Source organism: Poeciliopsis prolifica, unplaced genomic scaffold (genome assembly GCF_027474105.1).
Source record: "Poeciliopsis prolifica strain line A6 unplaced genomic scaffold, Auburn_PproV2 SCAFFOLD024, whole genome shotgun sequence".
NCBI lineage: Eukaryota > Metazoa > Chordata > Actinopteri > Cyprinodontiformes > Poeciliidae > Poeciliopsis > Poeciliopsis prolifica.
In genome coordinates, this window is record NW_026562399.1 from 2,632,944 (window position 1) to 2,649,877 (window position 16,934).

General features: G+C 39.3%; 1 protein-coding gene across 1 annotated transcript in view; it reads left to right on the forward strand.

The window, feature by feature from the left end:
• rad51d (RAD51 paralog D) overlaps positions 1-16,934 on the forward strand; it is an 18,797-nt gene continuing 1,863 nt past the window's right edge. Inside the window, exons 1-9 of the mRNA XM_055046539.1 lie at positions 1-362; positions 440-501; positions 6,542-6,660; positions 12,994-13,075; positions 13,221-13,355; positions 13,870-13,965; positions 14,083-14,173; positions 16,016-16,086; positions 16,347-16,502. Coding sequence (XP_054902514.1) covers positions 281-362; positions 440-501; positions 6,542-6,660; positions 12,994-13,075; positions 13,221-13,355; positions 13,870-13,965; positions 14,083-14,173; positions 16,016-16,086; positions 16,347-16,502 — 894 coding nt within the window. The 5' untranslated portion in view covers positions 1-280. The remainder of the gene's footprint in view (positions 363-439; positions 502-6,541; positions 6,661-12,993; positions 13,076-13,220; positions 13,356-13,869; positions 13,966-14,082; positions 14,174-16,015; positions 16,087-16,346; positions 16,503-16,934) is intronic.

Genomic DNA, 16,934 nt, shown 5'->3' on the forward strand with positions numbered 1-16,934 from the left:
CAAGCCAGACACTAAGTTTTGACCCGCGTTCCTTGCTACAGCGTTGAACTCTAAACTCTACCGTAAAGTTACTCAGAACTAATATTCCTCTTAATAAAACAATCAGCTTTTAAGGGCAAAAGTTCAGTCGGAAGCGACAGGAGCGCATTTTAGACATTCCGCTCTCACACGGAAAAGTTTGCTAAAGTTAGCCGGGAAGCTAAAAACAACTTGAGCTAAAGTTAACTGGCCAATGATGCTAGCAGCTTTCTAACGTCTCAGAAGTGAGTGATGAGGAACGATGGTGCTGTTACTGGCAGGAATGTGTCCCGGTCTGGATGAAGATTTGCTGCGGAGTCTGCGGGCAGCTGATGTTAGAACAGGTTGGTGCGGATTTATTGCGTTTTCATGGTAAATGAAGAAGATCAGCAGCTTCAGTGATGGCTTCCTGTTTCCTCAGTGGAGGACCTGGTCTCTTCTGACATGGAGGATCTCGCACAGAAATGCTCCGTCTCCTATAAGGTATTTATAACTCAGTCAGGTTAATCCGTCCAGTATTAATCACTCTTTAATTTGATCAGTCGTCGCTGAAGTTGACAATATAGAAACAATGAAATGGCGAGACGAGATGCCATCTATTTTAACTCTACAGTTTAAATTTCATTTCAACACATTTTGTCCCACATGCAGCACGTTTTGAATGATCGTTTTTAACATCAGGTGATGCAGAAAGATGTATACAAGCTCGTTTGCTGTTTATGAACAAATAACGTTTTAAATGTTTCAGTCATCACAGATTAAACATATTTGATTTGACTTTTTTTGACAACATTTTCTCCAACCTGCAACCACAGCTACAGCTTTATTATTTGTTTGACTCTGGTTTGATGACTCCCTCCTCCCCACATCGGCTAAACTGATGTAACAGCTGCATGTAGATTTACAGGAAGCTTAGGTTTTAAGATGTAAAACTCACGACAATAAGCATCTGAACCTTAAGTTCATGGATTAAGAATCAAGGTCAAACTCTGCAGCCAGTGTTTTGGTTTTAGGCCACAGGAGAAGGAGGGCTCAGTTGTTTTCTTGGAGCGATTTGCCGAATTTTCTGCCCAAAAGGTGGCGGTCAAGGGTGGTAATACCACTAATCTAGCAAAACATCCACTGATCCGGGACTTCACCTGACGTATCGAGATTGGAGAGGCAGCTAGAGGCAGAGATTTATTTATATCACATCTTGTCCTCTGGATTTTTCCCAAAATACATTTCACACTCATGTTCCAGTGTGTATTATCACATATATGTATTTTATACCCACTTTCCAAAGCTTCAACTGCCAGTATACCAACTGCTTGCGTGTGGAGAGATTGAAAGTCAATATTAAGGCTGTACAATCACAGCAACATTTTGAGAGTAGCAGCAATAAGGTCACCATTAGGAAAACATAAGCAAATTCATAAACAATTTTGTAGAAAATTGACATTTTTTTGTAGTTCATATTAAAAATGCTTCAGATACAGCTTGGAAAGCTGAGACACATAGGAGCAATGCTTCAAGATTGTTCTTAAAGGGCCAGTTATGCAGGATGTATTGACACACTGTTAAAAATGAATAAATAGCCATCCCTGCATTTGATAAGTACTTCTTTAAATTAAATATTAAACATATATTGATCCCTAATTGGCACTGATACCAGCAGGCTACTTTAGTCTGTTTCAGACATTGGGTAAACATAACATGGCTATTCATTACATAAATTCTATACAAATGTAAGCTTCTTATCCTTTTAATTCTCCAAGACAAGCAAAAAAATCTGAAATTGGTAGACACCTCGTGAACATGCATTTGTAATTTTTATTGGTCAGCTTTTCCGTGTGATTGATCCCGATTGGTGACCCACTGATCAGAAAATAAGTAAAAATGTGTGTCCAGCTTCAGCAGCTTCAGTGATGGCTTCCTGGTGGAGAGGTTATTACTGAAGAAAGACTTCAAATTTAGCTAAACTTTAGAAGTTTTTCTTAAAAGAAAACCAGTTGTCCATGACATGCTGAAGTTCATTCAGGCTGCGAGACAATGAGCGAGAGCAAACATTTCAGCAGATAATAGAAAGGCTGAAAAAAGTAAAGCAACCATTTCTACTTTTTGAGATGTCAACTTATCTGTTATGAAACATGCTGTGTTTGGAAATGTTGACAAGTTTTTTTTAAGTGAAGGATCTTTGCTCTTCTCAGTTAGATGGCTGTCGTAGTCATGCTAGCCAACCAGCTACAGAAGCTAACGCCAGTCTAGTATGAGTCTGCTTTTACTAATTGCACAAGCAATTGATGGATGTGGGAAAAGATTTCACCTGCAACTGTTTTAGTTAGGATAGCTAAAACATTTTTTGTTTTTGAATCCTTTTAGAGATGCAGAAATGATAGTCAATAAGCTAGAAGGGAAAACGACTCTTAACATGTTTGTGTCTAATGTCTTTTAGAGCGTCTTCATTTTTCCAATATTGGCACGCTTGTTTTGTCGACTTGAGCTTCCCGAAGAGAAACGACCTGCAGAATAATTTGAAATCCAGATACGTGAGCTGGAATCCTGCAGAAGTAACATCCAAAATGCATTTTTGAGTGAAGGGCGACTTCAAACATATTTCCCAGTGGGATCATCGTGTTTTTCAAATATTACTTTTCTCCTCCTCACAGTCTGCAGAAGGTTCAGGTTCACCTCACTGACCGAGCCAGAGTTTCTGCCCTCTGTGTGTTCAGCCTGCAGACATTTATCTCCTGAGCTGATAACCAGCATCCCGTGGTCCGTCAGCCTCCTGCTGCACATCTGAGCCATTGTTTTGTCCGCAAATTGGAACGACTCTAAGGTCATCACCGGGCCGCCTGTTGACAACAGCAGTTTGAAAGTTTGATTAAAACTACTGAAGGATTTTCAAGTAAAACACACCTAACCTGTGATACATGGACAGACTGGAGTGCCAGCAACGTCTGAGCTAATTGAGATCCAGCAGATTTGCCATCTCTTCCAAAAGAATATACAGTCAGGTTCAGAAGAATCTGCTGACCAGGAAGCAAATCTTTCTAACAATTTCAAATGCATGTTCACAATTTGAGCAAAAAGAAGTGGACAGTGTAACGCTGTTGATATAATCCTTTCTGAATCTGGCATTGAAAAGGTTATTAACAATAAGTAAGAGGAAAATAATCACAGACATCTGATTTGCACACTTCAGCATGCATCCATATATCATGAACTTCATAAACATCATGAGCATGAATGTGATTAATAGTATGACATTGTTTATTTAACAAGTATGGTGTGCAAGTTTCAATTAGTTGTGCATTTGCAGTAATCCGCATGGTTTCTGGATAGTACGTGATACCTGCTATAGTGTATGGAGGACCAATTCTGCTGTAATTCTGAATAAATACAGAAATACTCCTTGGCTGGAGTAGCTTGTAAACTAATAAGCGATTTCCACTTGGGGATCAATAAAGTATATTCTATTCTATTCCATAAATTGATGCTTATTTATTGAGCAGTAAAGTCTTAAAAACTAATGAGAGGTGGGAGTTCATGTGGACCACATCTGCCAGCTTACAACCCTCTAAAAACACGTATTACTGCCTCAGAAACATTTTAAACTATTTTGATTCCCTCTAGGACTTGAGTGTATTTGCAATGGACCCCATGGGAAAACAAATTAAAGCAGACCAAAGGTTTTGGGTGTAAATACACCCTAAACATAGTCGACAGATTCTTAATATGTTTATGTTTGGGACTTGAGGCTGTAAAACTTTGCTTTTTTTATCTGCAGAACCCTTCTTATCAACCTGTTGTTTGCTTGAGGAGTAGTTAAAGAAAGATGCATGTACAAGTTGCTGGAATCTTCAAGGGCTTCTGGTGATTCTTTATTGTGATCACGTTGTGGAACAATTACTTATGGAAAAATTCCAGATTATCCGCTCAGAATTACCCACTCTAATAACTAAAGCAGAAAAATGTAAATAAAAGCAGTTATTTGGCAGGGAAATAATTCCACATTACATACACTTGAACCATATAGGAGAGAATCAAGCAGATGCCAGTAAGTTGGAAATGCAACGCGACATGCTCACCGATTCAGAACATTATGCACCGTTTAACAGAGCTAATATCATTAGCTTTTTAAAGCATCTACAATAGCTTCATTATTATTATTTTTTTATAAATACCTTTTTTTATATATATAAATATCCTAAAGGTTAATCTATAAACAGCCTCCAGAGTTCACCTTAAAGTGCTCTGAAGTTGTTTATAGTCCTAAAGCATCCAAACTGATTCAGAACTTGGGAATAAAATCAATAAATTACACCTTTCTTTTTTCTCGTGTTTTAGAAATATAAGGCACGTTGTTGCAGAGTTTAGAAAGCTAATCAATTTATAGTCATATTTGTTTAGACCTGTCTCTCTGTTGGACCTGAAATGCTTTATTATTGGGGTTCTATGACCTTTTGAAGTTACTTGTAAAAACTGGAAACAGGATATCTTTGAAAGCTGATTGATTAGTTGGCGTGAAAGCCTGTCAGGTTAGATCTTCCCTGTCATCACCGTCTGTTCTAGCAGTCGGTGTCGGTCGATGCCTGTTGTCTTCCTCTGCCTAATTAATGAGAAAGCAAGACGTGCGTGTGAGATTCAATGTAGAAGTTTTATTGATATGCAGGAGCGAGTTTCTCCTTACTGTGCGGAGCAGCGGTGGCGAGACGAGGCTTTGTTGAAGCACTGGAACTTTCCAACCGACGGCGTGTTTAAATGAGCCTCGTTTCTTGGAGGGAAATTTTCAAAGAATAAAGTTTTCTAGAAGAAATTCAGCCAGGCGCTCCATGTGGTTTCCTAACTAGCAGCTTATTCAACTGGAGGATTCCCGTTAGGAATTAAACATGACACCAGGAGGTTCATTTGCATGTTTGAACTACTTCTAAATAACATATTATAGTATAAAGATAATAAAACACAAGACAATGTCAGTTGGGAATCATGTCAAAGCAAGTTAGTGCATTGTTTGTCACAGACTATAAAGCCTGGGACACTAAATATCCGTTTTCTCATGGACACACGTCAACATAAATTCAGAGTTTTCTTAAATCTCCACTTTCTGATTTAAAGCTGATCAGATATCCAGTTGCGTGTTGCAATTTTACAGATATACAGACTTTGGTTTTGTGTTGCCAGTTTTCTTTGCATAGACGTGAATACAGTTATTTCAATTGATTGGAATTGATCAAACTTGAGTTAAATGCCAAGGCAAGATTGCATGTACGGTTTTTATTTCAATATACAGCAGAGAAGAAGAGCCAAGAATACATCAAATGACGTCCCTGTTCTGACAGCTAATATTACATCTCATTTTAAGTGCATCCACTTAATTATCTTAGGGATTAGTTGAAGTTTTGTCAACATATTTTCAACAAACTCCAGTCACTTTGTACATTAGTTAGGAATAGAAAACTCTGAGGGATTAGTTGTGTTGCAGACCCCACCAAGCAACAAATGTTGAATTTCCGAGTGTGTGTCCAAAACGTTCCCACAGCTCCTCCTTCGGTCCGCTGATGCAGAATTGATTAAATTGTAGCAGACGGCATTTCCAGAGCAGAATATGTATGCAGCGGACCGCCAGTGTTCATGGCGGTAGAAACCCGCGAACAGCTGAAATCCACAAATACTTAAAAATGCTAAAAACTGCCTATTATAATCATTCAAATATACCTTAACATGCATTATGGTAGAGCTGCCACTAGAAATTAATCTAGTGATTATTTTGACCGGTCTTCTAATTAAAAATAATTGGCACATTTTTCAGATATTCAAATATTTCATTTAACCAACTTAAGATTATTTTATACAACATTAGAAATATATAAAAAAAAATCAAATAACTTTTAATAACATTATCTAAATGGAATAATATAGCATTACTTTATAACTTTACTTGCAGCAAACAATATATCTACCATTTAATAAATACTTTTAACATCAACATGTGAAAATCTCAGCCCTTCCCGATTGAATTAACATCAATACAGTGTGGAGCTGTCAATTCTTTTTTTTTTTTTTATCAACCAATTCATAATTGCATAGCGAAAGGTGCTTAAAAGGAGTTTTTTGAAGAGAATTTGAACTAGGGCTGAAACGATTCCTCAAATGATTCAAGTATCTCGATTATTAAAATGATCTGCCTCGAAGCTTCATTAAATTATGTTTTATTATGTAGCGCACCGTGTTCCACCCAGATCATTGTGGAGGACAGCACTCTGACATGGTGTCAGCATGGTTTTGCCACAGTTTGGGGGACAAATAAGGTTTGAGTATGACAGCTTTTTTGGCGTTGGGAGAGAGATAGAGAGTGATGCATTTTAAGCTAAAATCACAGAGGAAACTAAAAGTCATCATTTGTATAACAAAACTTATGACTGAGTGAACACAGTCACAAAATCAACCTCATGTCACGCCTCTTGTCCGCAAAAAGTGGCTCAAAATACAGAGGTTGCAGAATTTTGGTGCAGTTGCTGTGAGTTTGTTTCCTGCGTTTCAGGCTCTGTTCGCCATCCGCCGGGTGCTGCTGGCCCAACACACGGCGTTCCCAGTGTCGGGCGCCGATCTGTACGAGGAACTATTGAGCTCCACCGCCATCCTCTCCACTGGAAATCCCAGGTAAAGTCAATTTTCCACACACTGCTTCATCTGTCAGGCCCTGTGGGATTTAACAGGGAGCTCAACACCATCACAGGGGCTTACAGGAAGGCTTATCTCCAGTATCAATACTCCAAAGGAAACATTTGTAAGGTTTGTGATTCTGTTCAAGAATCTTTATCAGTCCAATCACATTGAATCCTATGATTAGTTTCTTTAAGCATAGATATTTTTTCTGTTGTAAAACTGAAAATTAGCTTTCTGGCTCGTAACTTTTTAAAATTTTGCTGCTCTGCCAAATTAATTTGTGCTGCTCCGATGAGACGCTTTAATAACATTTTTATATTGCTGCCTGGTTTTACAGACCAATCATCAGTTGTGTTTAGAGATTTTGTCTTTTTTTTTTCCCCCCAATTGAATGCTGTTTTTTTCTGCTTTCTGGATAAACTAATAATTATTCCATCTTAACAAAATGCTCTCTATAAATTAAAACTGTGATATCTCTCAAAAACAGAACAGGGTCACAGTGCTGCCAATCTCTGCTTCTCTAAAAAAGTAATAACAGTACAGAATAACTGTCCAGGTCATAAACCATATATTTATTTGGATGCATGTGTCCATATAAATAAAACAATACAGCATTCCAGTATGGTTTATTATTTTAAAAGTCTGCAGTGTTTTCAGTGTGTTTTATTCTGCTTTTAATGTTTTTATTTCATTATTTGTTCTTTATCTGTTCCTACTGTACAGCACATAAAATTGAGTAGATTGGACTAACCTTTTTTCACATCTAAAAACACAGAATCGTTCCATAAAATATTTTTTTTTATGCCCTCACATGTAACACAAGCATGAACTGCATTAGATTCATTCAAAATAACAGTCAACTCATATCTTTAATGATTGTAGGCTGCTGAGTCTATGAATAGGGAAGGGAAGCTTAAGCCTTGGCTTCAGCCTATTCCTTTTTTCGCAAGTTATCAGTTTGTAAAATAGTATTTTGTTTTGTTTTCTTCTTTGTAAAGTTGTTAATTTATCAAAGTAAAGTGGATCTGAAAGAAAAAAATGTTTGTCCAGATGCTACTGGAGACTGGAAAATATAAATATCACTGAGATGTTTAATAATTTTATTGCAACTATAGAGAAGCCACAAACAGCTTTTCAACGCTCAATGATATGTTTGGTGTTTTTGGAGCAGAGGTGATGTCACACTGTGTGTGAAAGAGAAATCAGTTGTGGTTGTGTAGGGTTTTTATTTAAACAAATATGATTACACAGGTTACAATTACTATCATTAGCATTCTTTGTTAAAGGTTAGAATAGTTAGCATGGGTAGCACTAGCAGCTGTAAACATCAGTCAGTTTTGTGTTCCCTGTAGAGTTTGTTGCAATGTCTAAAATTCCAGTTTTGGTATGACTTGCCATGGCAACCATTGCTCACCTCCATCTTTGACCCATTTCACTCTTATTTGGGATTTTAATATTGCAACGCCCGAGAAGACATTGTTCGTAGAGCCTGTTATGAAGATCAGTTTAACCTGTACTTTCCAAAAATTAACACCATTTTTAATTTTTTCAATTTAAAGTTGCAGGCGCTACATATGACATTAATTTTATGCTCACTCGTATACGTGTCTCATAAAATAAACATGTTTAAAACAAGCTGGCTTTATGTGGATGCGAGGAGCGGCCATATTGGAGCGGCCATGTTAGATCTTAAATTCTCATACTTCCCAAGTGGGGACTTTTCAGGAACTCCGTCCAAAGATGAGTGAAGGAGTCCACAGGTAGAAAACCACACATGCAGAGAACTAAGGGGTGTGCAGGATGAGGTGGAGGTCAAGGGTCAACCAAAACTTAAATGTTTCAACAACGTGCTAAAATCACATTGCCCTATATTGTCCTTGGCATGACAACTATGACAAATTCAAGGCTCCACAGAGCCTGGTTAACCTCTGCTCAGCCCCTCAGTGGCTCTTGGCTCCCCCCATGTTAGTGAGATGTTTTTTCATTTGTGTGGGGTTTACAATTTCATAAAGACTGAAGCTGTGCAGTCTGTCTGTTTACGTTCACTTCGGGTTAGGTTAGAGTAGAATAACTGTAGAAAAAAATCCCAGCATCTTTTCATTTTGTTCTGATGCATAAAACCCTCAAATGGCAACAGTCTGACTGTTTTTAGCCTGAAGCAGATGAGGACACATTGTATACTTTTAAATGAATCGCTTTTGACCTTGAAAAGTAGTCGTGCTCGTGGGTGTTTTCTTTATTGTTGACATTCAGTTGGAGCTCTTCACTTTATCAGATTAACTGAACTGAAATCCCTGTTTTTAGTTTTGAGATTTTTACTGATGCCAGCAGAGAATGTGAGTTCTGCTCAGCCGCTGCAGTTAGAAATACAGCTGAGTGAAAAGTGCTGCAGAAGTGGCCAGAGCGCTCACACCCCCGAACCGAAGGAACAATTTGGCAGCTGAAACTGTCGTCTTGTACCGTCGCTCCATTTGGCTCCTATAGCCATCCTTAAGTGGCTTCAGATATATCAGCTGCATTAACTCCATGCTCTTCTTGACCACCTTCCACTGAAAAACACAACAAACACTGCAGAGGAGAACATTAAAACGTTTCATCGGCACGCCGCACAATCAAAATTTAATGACTTGGAAGAAAGCAGAGATGCTGTCACCGTGGCATTGTTGCAGCTCTGGGAATGGCAGGTTTGATGTCTGCAGCTGCTTCATGATTCTGTTGTCAGTATGGTGAAGCGTGGAAGGGTAAATATTCATCTTTGAAGGGGGAAAAAAAACACAATCTTGTCTTGACAAATCTGCGAATTGTTCCAGCAAAGCATAATTTATAGGATGGGACTTTTACTGCAGTCAGGCCGACTGCTTCAGCATAATAATGACCACAGGTGTTTCCTCCTCTCAGTGGCTCTTTTTAAGTGGTTTTTATGAATTAGAGACTTGAAGCAGTGATGTCAAGCTAAATCGCACATGTTGGTGAAGCTGCTGTGTTGCAGACGTGCCTTGGCTGCCCTCTAGTGGTGGGTCGCTGAACAGACAGGCGGTGATCAGGTTTGGAGGCTCAGAGCTCTGCAGCCTGCGGCTCCTTTAACCTTCCTCAATGTCTCTCAATAAACACTGCTTATACAACGACGCTCAAAGTTCCTGAAATATATTTTTTTTATCTTTTCTTGTCATAAGGTGAGAAAATGTGTGGTTTTTAGAGCTGGACTTAATGATTATTTTAGTAATAAACTGCATGACTGAAGCCTTGTGAAAACCGATGTTGATCAAGGGAACTTGAGTTCAGAAGAAGGAAATGGAGCTGCTGGGAACGAGAGTAGATTTAGCTGAACTAGATTGCACGGTGATTTCTCAGTAATAATCAGGACAATGATGCAAGAGTAAAATGTGCCAAACATTGTGGAAGTACTGAACTAAGAGATAAGACTCTTCTAATGTCTAAACGGTGTAATATTTGTCCATTGTAAAATGAAATCATCCTGTCAGTGTATCCAACCCCTCCCCTTCACAACACACTTAAATCTGAACTCTTACATGATTTTTCCTCCAATCAAACGCCAAGACGAACCCTTTCATGTTCAGAGTGTTCAGAGCACGCTGACGAGTTTGGCCCAAGGGTTTTCTCCTTTTTAAATCTGTGACTTTTCAAGGGCAATCACTTTCATCTCGCCGTGTCCTTATGAGAACATGATTTGATGTTCCATCAGCAGCGCAGTCGTCTCCACAATACTGTCACAAGAGGCAGCAATAATGCAAATAAGTCTGTCCACACAGATTTTCTGCTTTTGACAAACGTACAGCGACATTGGGGGAACTGAGTGCTTCACATTCAAGTTGGAGGACCGTGGCTTTGTCAATGCAAGTGGACTCCTGTCACATTTCTCGCCACGAGTAAGAAGAAAGGAAGTAAAGAGCTGCGGTCTGTACATAAACTACGACAAAACCAAACACTGTAATCGCAGCGAATCGGAACGATCAAGTGTTACATGAAGAGACGCAGAACCGCTTTTATTTCTCTTGTTTTAAATTAAAACTTAAGGAACTTATTTATATCTTACAAGTATTTTGACAAGAGAATAATACAAGCCCAAGTAAAGTATAGTGACCCACAGAGAAGCTGAGACAAAACGCTTCTGCTTGAGTTATTCAGGTATATGAAACATCTGTCACTATTCATGTTTCCATTGGAAACCACCCAACATGCAACAAACCACCAAAACGGATCACTCTGCTACTTCCTCAGACTTCTCATTAAAAAGTTGTGACATTGTTTTAAACGATTGATACTGTTGTTTTTCTAAAAAGGAGACCTTTTGGAGAAGGTCGGGTATGTGGAAAAATTGTATAGAAAAATCAATGCTGAGTCTATATCTCACATCTAATGTTTTAGAAAAGTCTCAGAGCTTTGCGATTTTATTTGTGCTGTGAAAAAATAGACTTTCAATGTATGGACTTATTTATATTTTGCAAGTCGGCAGGTTTTAATATTTCTGATGTCCAGGACAGTGATAGATTAGATTTACATAGATCATCTTGACAAGATGTTTCTTTCGTTATGCAGCATCTATATCTGGACAGCTTTGCATTATCTTCACTTATCTAAAACGTGTTCACCTCTTCTCCTGACCAAGAACCACTGAAGGAAATGACACAAAATCCTCAAAAAAGACATGATCTCAACTTTCTTCTTCGCGAAATGAACTCAAAAATAAAGTGGCGTCAGATTTTAGCAGTTGCAGAATTTCTGTTTCGTCTTTGGTAAAAGCCATTTCTCCCTCTAGTGCTACACTAGTGCTCTTGATTTGGTTGTATTTACCCAGAATGCCCCTCCACTTCCTGCGTTTGGAGTGTTGTGCCGTCATGTAGTGGGACCGCACCAGATTTCACTTCCAACAAAGTGAAATCTGATCCTCACTGTTTCAGTCCACATTAGAGTTCAGATATGCATTCACACCTTTTCAAATGTACTAGACTTTCTAGACAAACTATAATGCACCATGTGGTACATATGAAAAGGATTCGGCTTCATCCAACTGCATTGTCTGTCTTCACTTCACCTGGAATCTTCATTGCAAATGTTCACCAACTTGTTCAGAAGCTTCGCTCTTGCCAAGAGACGGAGATTATTTCTGTTTTTGTCTCCATTTTATCCTCTCAGCGACAAACTCTTGACGTTCCTTCAACGCCGTCACGCCTCGCTTCCTAATCCCAGTCCAACATCTTTATTCTTTATTCTTGTTCAGCTTCATATTTGGTTTCCATCTCACAGTATTCAGTCGCTGCATCTTCGCCGCCCAGAATTGAAGGAGCGCCTTTCACTTTCTGACAGGACAAGATGAAGAATTAGGAGTCAGTCGTAGTGAGAGCTCCTTTAAGGGAGTTGTAAATGTCACAGAAATAGTTGGATTGAGTTTTGGCATACTGACGATTTATACCAAACGTCTTTTTAAGTGCAAAATGATGCTTGCAGTGAGTGCTTCTCTCGCACGTCCAGTTTGGATGGATTAGTTAGTTTTATACGTGACCAAAAAGCAAAAGGGTTTTAAAATGTTCTCAGTTTGAAGGACTTCCTAAAGTAGTTTTTCTAAGATTATACATGGATTATTTATTTTCTGGATGGCTTCATCAATTTTAGATCTGTTGCTATAGATAAATGAAAAACGTCCAGCAGAAAAATGACTACCGTAGTTGAATCAGTGTGTGCTTTTAATTAAACTCAATCCGATGCAGAATCCTTTAAGTGCAGATAAAGAATCGGCAACAGCAGAACAATATTTAGCTTTCACCGTTTTAGATTCTGTTATTGTTCAATAAGTCTTCCACATAGGTATTAAACATTTGGGCAATATGACTTAAAAATGACATTTTTTTAATATACCAGAGTCAATTTTAATACGTGTAATTTATTTTCTTGCTTTCTATTGTAAAACAAAAATGACAAAGAACAGAAAATATTTTCAAAAAGTCTGTGGCAGAATTAGGACGCACTATGAGAAATTTTATATAGTCATAATATTAACAGAATAAAGACAACCTTGCCAGAAGAATATCTTTTTGCGTTATTTTTAATCATAAATGCAAAACATGCATATTTTTGTGACGTTTTGGCTTCATCACTTTCCAAGGGTGTTCTTTCAGTAATTGATCTTTTTCTTGAGCTTAACAATGACTAAATTAGTAGACGATTATTTCAATAATCAATGGATCAGATTAATCGCTTCACCCCTGCGTGTTTACCCAGCCAGAGTTTTTACTGTGGTTTAATCTGAAGCTAATAGTTTATTCCCCCCCTGCCAGTTGTGAGTAATGAGTTGGACCTGGTTTCTTGCAGCCTTGATAAACTGCTGGACTCAGGCTTGTATACGGGCGAGATAACGGAGCTGACAGGAGGTCCAGCAAGCGGCAAAACTCAGGTGAGCATTTCCTCGACCTCCTCCAGCAACGCAGATCATTTCAGCCTCATAAACTTCCCCTCCAGCCAGATCCAAGCTCTGCTTCTAGAGCAGAAGCGACGCTCTCGTTTCAGAAAGTTTCACCAGTTAGTGTGTGTTTTTGCAGGTGTGTTTTGGTGTCGCGGTGCACATCGCGTACCACCTGAAGCAGAGCGTGATCTACATCGACACAACAGGCGGGCTCACTGCCAGCCGCCTGCTGCAGATGCTGCAAACCGAAACCAACAACACAGACGAGCAGGTGAGCTGCTGGATGTTGATAGATCTGTCCATTATTCTGAAAATTAATCAGATTAAAGGAAAATGTCACACTCTGCTGATTGTTCATTAAACTGCTCAAACCTTTTCTACAAAATGTTGGATCTGGTTCAAATTCCAGTCGGCTCGTCCATAAAAGAATCGACAGATCGAGTGGAAAGGACTGAGCTTTTCAAATGTTAATATTAGAAGTCATTCTTTTTTAGCTACAAATGTTCAGGTGTTCACTAAAGACCTGCTATGCTGTTGCTTTTAGGCTATAAAAAGTTATTTATGATATAAAAAGAATTCAATCTTTTTTTTTTTTTTTGCATCTTTTAATGTATTTTCTAATATTTGTATAAAAAGTTTAAGTGAAAACTCTGCAGAATATTGCAGTTAATATAATCGATAAAGCCCTAGATGAATCATTTCAGCCCTGGTTGTTTCACACAAATAATATTTAATAATTTAATTTAACATGAAATCAGCTGACAGCCAAAACTTTCTGTCTGCAGATGGAAGCTCTTCAGAGGATCCACACCTTCCGCGTGTTTGACGTCTACGCTCTGCTCGACTGTCTGTACGGGCTCGGCGGCGGCGGCCTTCACAAGGTTCGTTTGCATAAAACACACCAGCCGCACCTCCGGGACCTGCAGGGAGTTGGGGTGGGGGGGGGTTAGGGGGAGCGAACCTTTCAGCTGTCTAAATGTGTCGTATTGTGTGTGGAGGCGTGTGTCGGCGGCGGCTCTGTCAAGGCGCTGATCGTGGACTCGGTGTCTGCTGTTATCGCTCCTCTGCTGGGAGGCAAACAGAACGAAGGTGAGTGTCTCTCCGCTGCTCTGTCACACTCAGGCACACCCCAGGCTGTTCACATCTGCATGGATTTCATCTGAGGTTAGAATGTGAGGAAAGGAGCCCCGCGTGTTTTTAGAAGGATGACATTTACATAAAAAGAACGCTGGAAATAAGAGCAGCAGCATCGTGGAAGTGAAGTTAAAGTAGAGCAGTACAGAAGAAAAGGATGTTTGTTAAATTCGATGTTTGAGCTAGTCTTTGCTCTTGAGACTTGAAATGAATTGAGCTCATTCAGCTTTATTGCTTATTAATTGAATGTATTTATTGAATCTCGATTAACAAAGTCCGTACAGGTGCTTGAAATCCTTGAAAATTAAATTTCAGCTAGATTTTTCTTTTCAAGGTTTGGAAAGTGCTTGGTTTCTGTATGAAGTTCTGAAAAGTGTATGATGTTAAAATTACACAGTTTTATGAAAGCCCAAATTTGGAAAATGTCATTTATTATCAAAGCCACATATTTTCACAAACCTAATTAAAAAAAAATCCACCTTTTTTTCTTTCTTTTTTTTATCTCACTGCCCAGAATTGAATTAAACTGAACTTTTCTTCCTACCTGAATAACCAGATTTCCAAACTTCTGTCTGAATTTTGGTAATTAAAATGTAAAATGTAGTTGTTTGTAACGTTTCCTTGTCCCTGCTGCAGACTCAGTTCGACCTTCCAGAGGCATTAATAAGTTTAATTTTGTGAGGGACAGAAGTCCTAGAAACTTGCTTTAAGGACAAACTCTGGACTTGTCAGCCTGAAAATATCACAGAAGGTCAGAGTCCCAATTTCCCCTTGACTTGTGCGTCTCAAGAGCTTCAGCTAAACGATCGACCATCGCAGCAGGTCAAAGTTCATCTATGAAGGTGGTAGACAGAGGCATAATCTGATCACCTGCTTGGTTTGCTCCTGAAAGCGTTGCTGTGGATGACTTGTGCCTAACAAACCCTCTGTCACCTCAGAGGAGCCGTTAAAGGGGACCCATGTTGAAAATTTACATTTTGCACGTTTGTACTTCCATTTGGTTCTCTACTGCTTCTAAAAACAGCCAAGTGCTAAAAAACCCAAAACACCCAGACATTTATTGGCAACAAATTAATAGTTTTAGTTTTGGAAAACGAGTCGTTTCAAAATCCTCCTCATATGTCACATTTTACAGACGCTGCCCCGTCTCCAAGCAACCCAAAGTGAGTTCCAGCACGTTTGGTCAGCTGGTTTTAATGCTGTATGTCCTGTACAATGGCTGCTGTTCAGCACATACATGTGTTTTGTTGTTCACTTCCCATCCAGAAACCACTTGCTGCATTCTTGTTGGCTGTACAGGAGGCCCCATGTCTGCTTGTCAAAGATGTATAGTTGTAACATTGCTCATTGCTTCTCATTACTCACAATTGAAATATCTAAAATTAAAAACAAAACAACTGAAACCAATAAAAAAAGATAGTGCAGTCTGTGCAAACAACTAGTCCTTCAGCAGATGAAGAGTTGAGACTGAAGCTATTCTTTAGTAGAAAGAGACACAAAATCCAATCAATCATACAAATGGAAATTATTGAGCTTGATTTAATTCAAATTATTCTTATCAAGACAGACTTACTAAACAATCTTTCTAGTGAGGGTTGGAAAAAAAAGTACAATAATCTGTTACTGTTCTTCTCATTCTGGGTAAAACTGTGAAAATAGATTTCCAAACTCCTAATATTTCTGTCACTTCATTTGGAGCTTTATCTAAATCCTGGCTTCGGCTGCAGAGTATAACTTCAGGACGCTGAACATATTCTCTCCGTGTTCCAACCTCTCCAAAACTTCCTGCGCCTCCAGGCATGTCCTTGATGACACAAGTGGCAGCAGCTCTGAAGACGATGGCGAAGGACTTCAGTGTTGCTGTTCTGGTAAGGTTGACTCGGTTCTTGATGTTTCCTGCTCTGAATGCAGGCCTCATTTCCACTGCTGGTGCAGAAAAAAAACAAACAAAAAAATAGAAACGCCTTAACGGCGTAAAAAAAAAAGCGTGCAGGCGCCCTAATTTAGAACTGTGTTTGATTTTCCACAACAATTTGAGCCTTCCTTTCATGTGTTGAGCCGGTTTTATCTGTTCTAAGGGCGTAATGAGCCATAAAACACTGAAACGGGATGCCGTCTGCGCCCGCAGGTGACCAACCATGTAACGAGAAGCGGCAGTGGGGAAGCGCAGCCGGGCCTCGGCGTGTCGTGGAGCCACGTCCCCAGAACCAGAATCCTGCTGGAACGAGTTGAGAGCGGCGCGTCGGGTCTGCGCTCGGCAACGCTCATCAAGTCTTCCAGACAGGTGTGCCAGGAGCGGCGGCGCCGCCGATTCTGTCAGAGGAGCTTTCTGCTGTTGTCAAAACATCTTGTTAAAATGGAGAGCACAAAGTTGTTTGCCCACAGGCTCGGTTTGATAAAGACTCCTGATTTCCATTTAAAAACATCTCCAGGCTGGATTTTAGCGGAAAAGTACACCAGACGCATCAGTCTAATTCATAAAGACAGGCTGTAAATAATGAGTCATGCTGCTCATTTACATGCAGAACACAGAGGCTGTTACCTACAAGCTGGACCCACATGCTGACTGTGTGGAAAACGCGAAAGCAGGCAGGTGGGAAAGGATGTGCCACCTTAATTAAAAATAAAGTACACATGCCCTAAATCACTTCTAGACGCATAAAAATCTGAACTAACTTGCAGTAGAGACTTTCTGTAGAGCCCTGCTGATATTTTT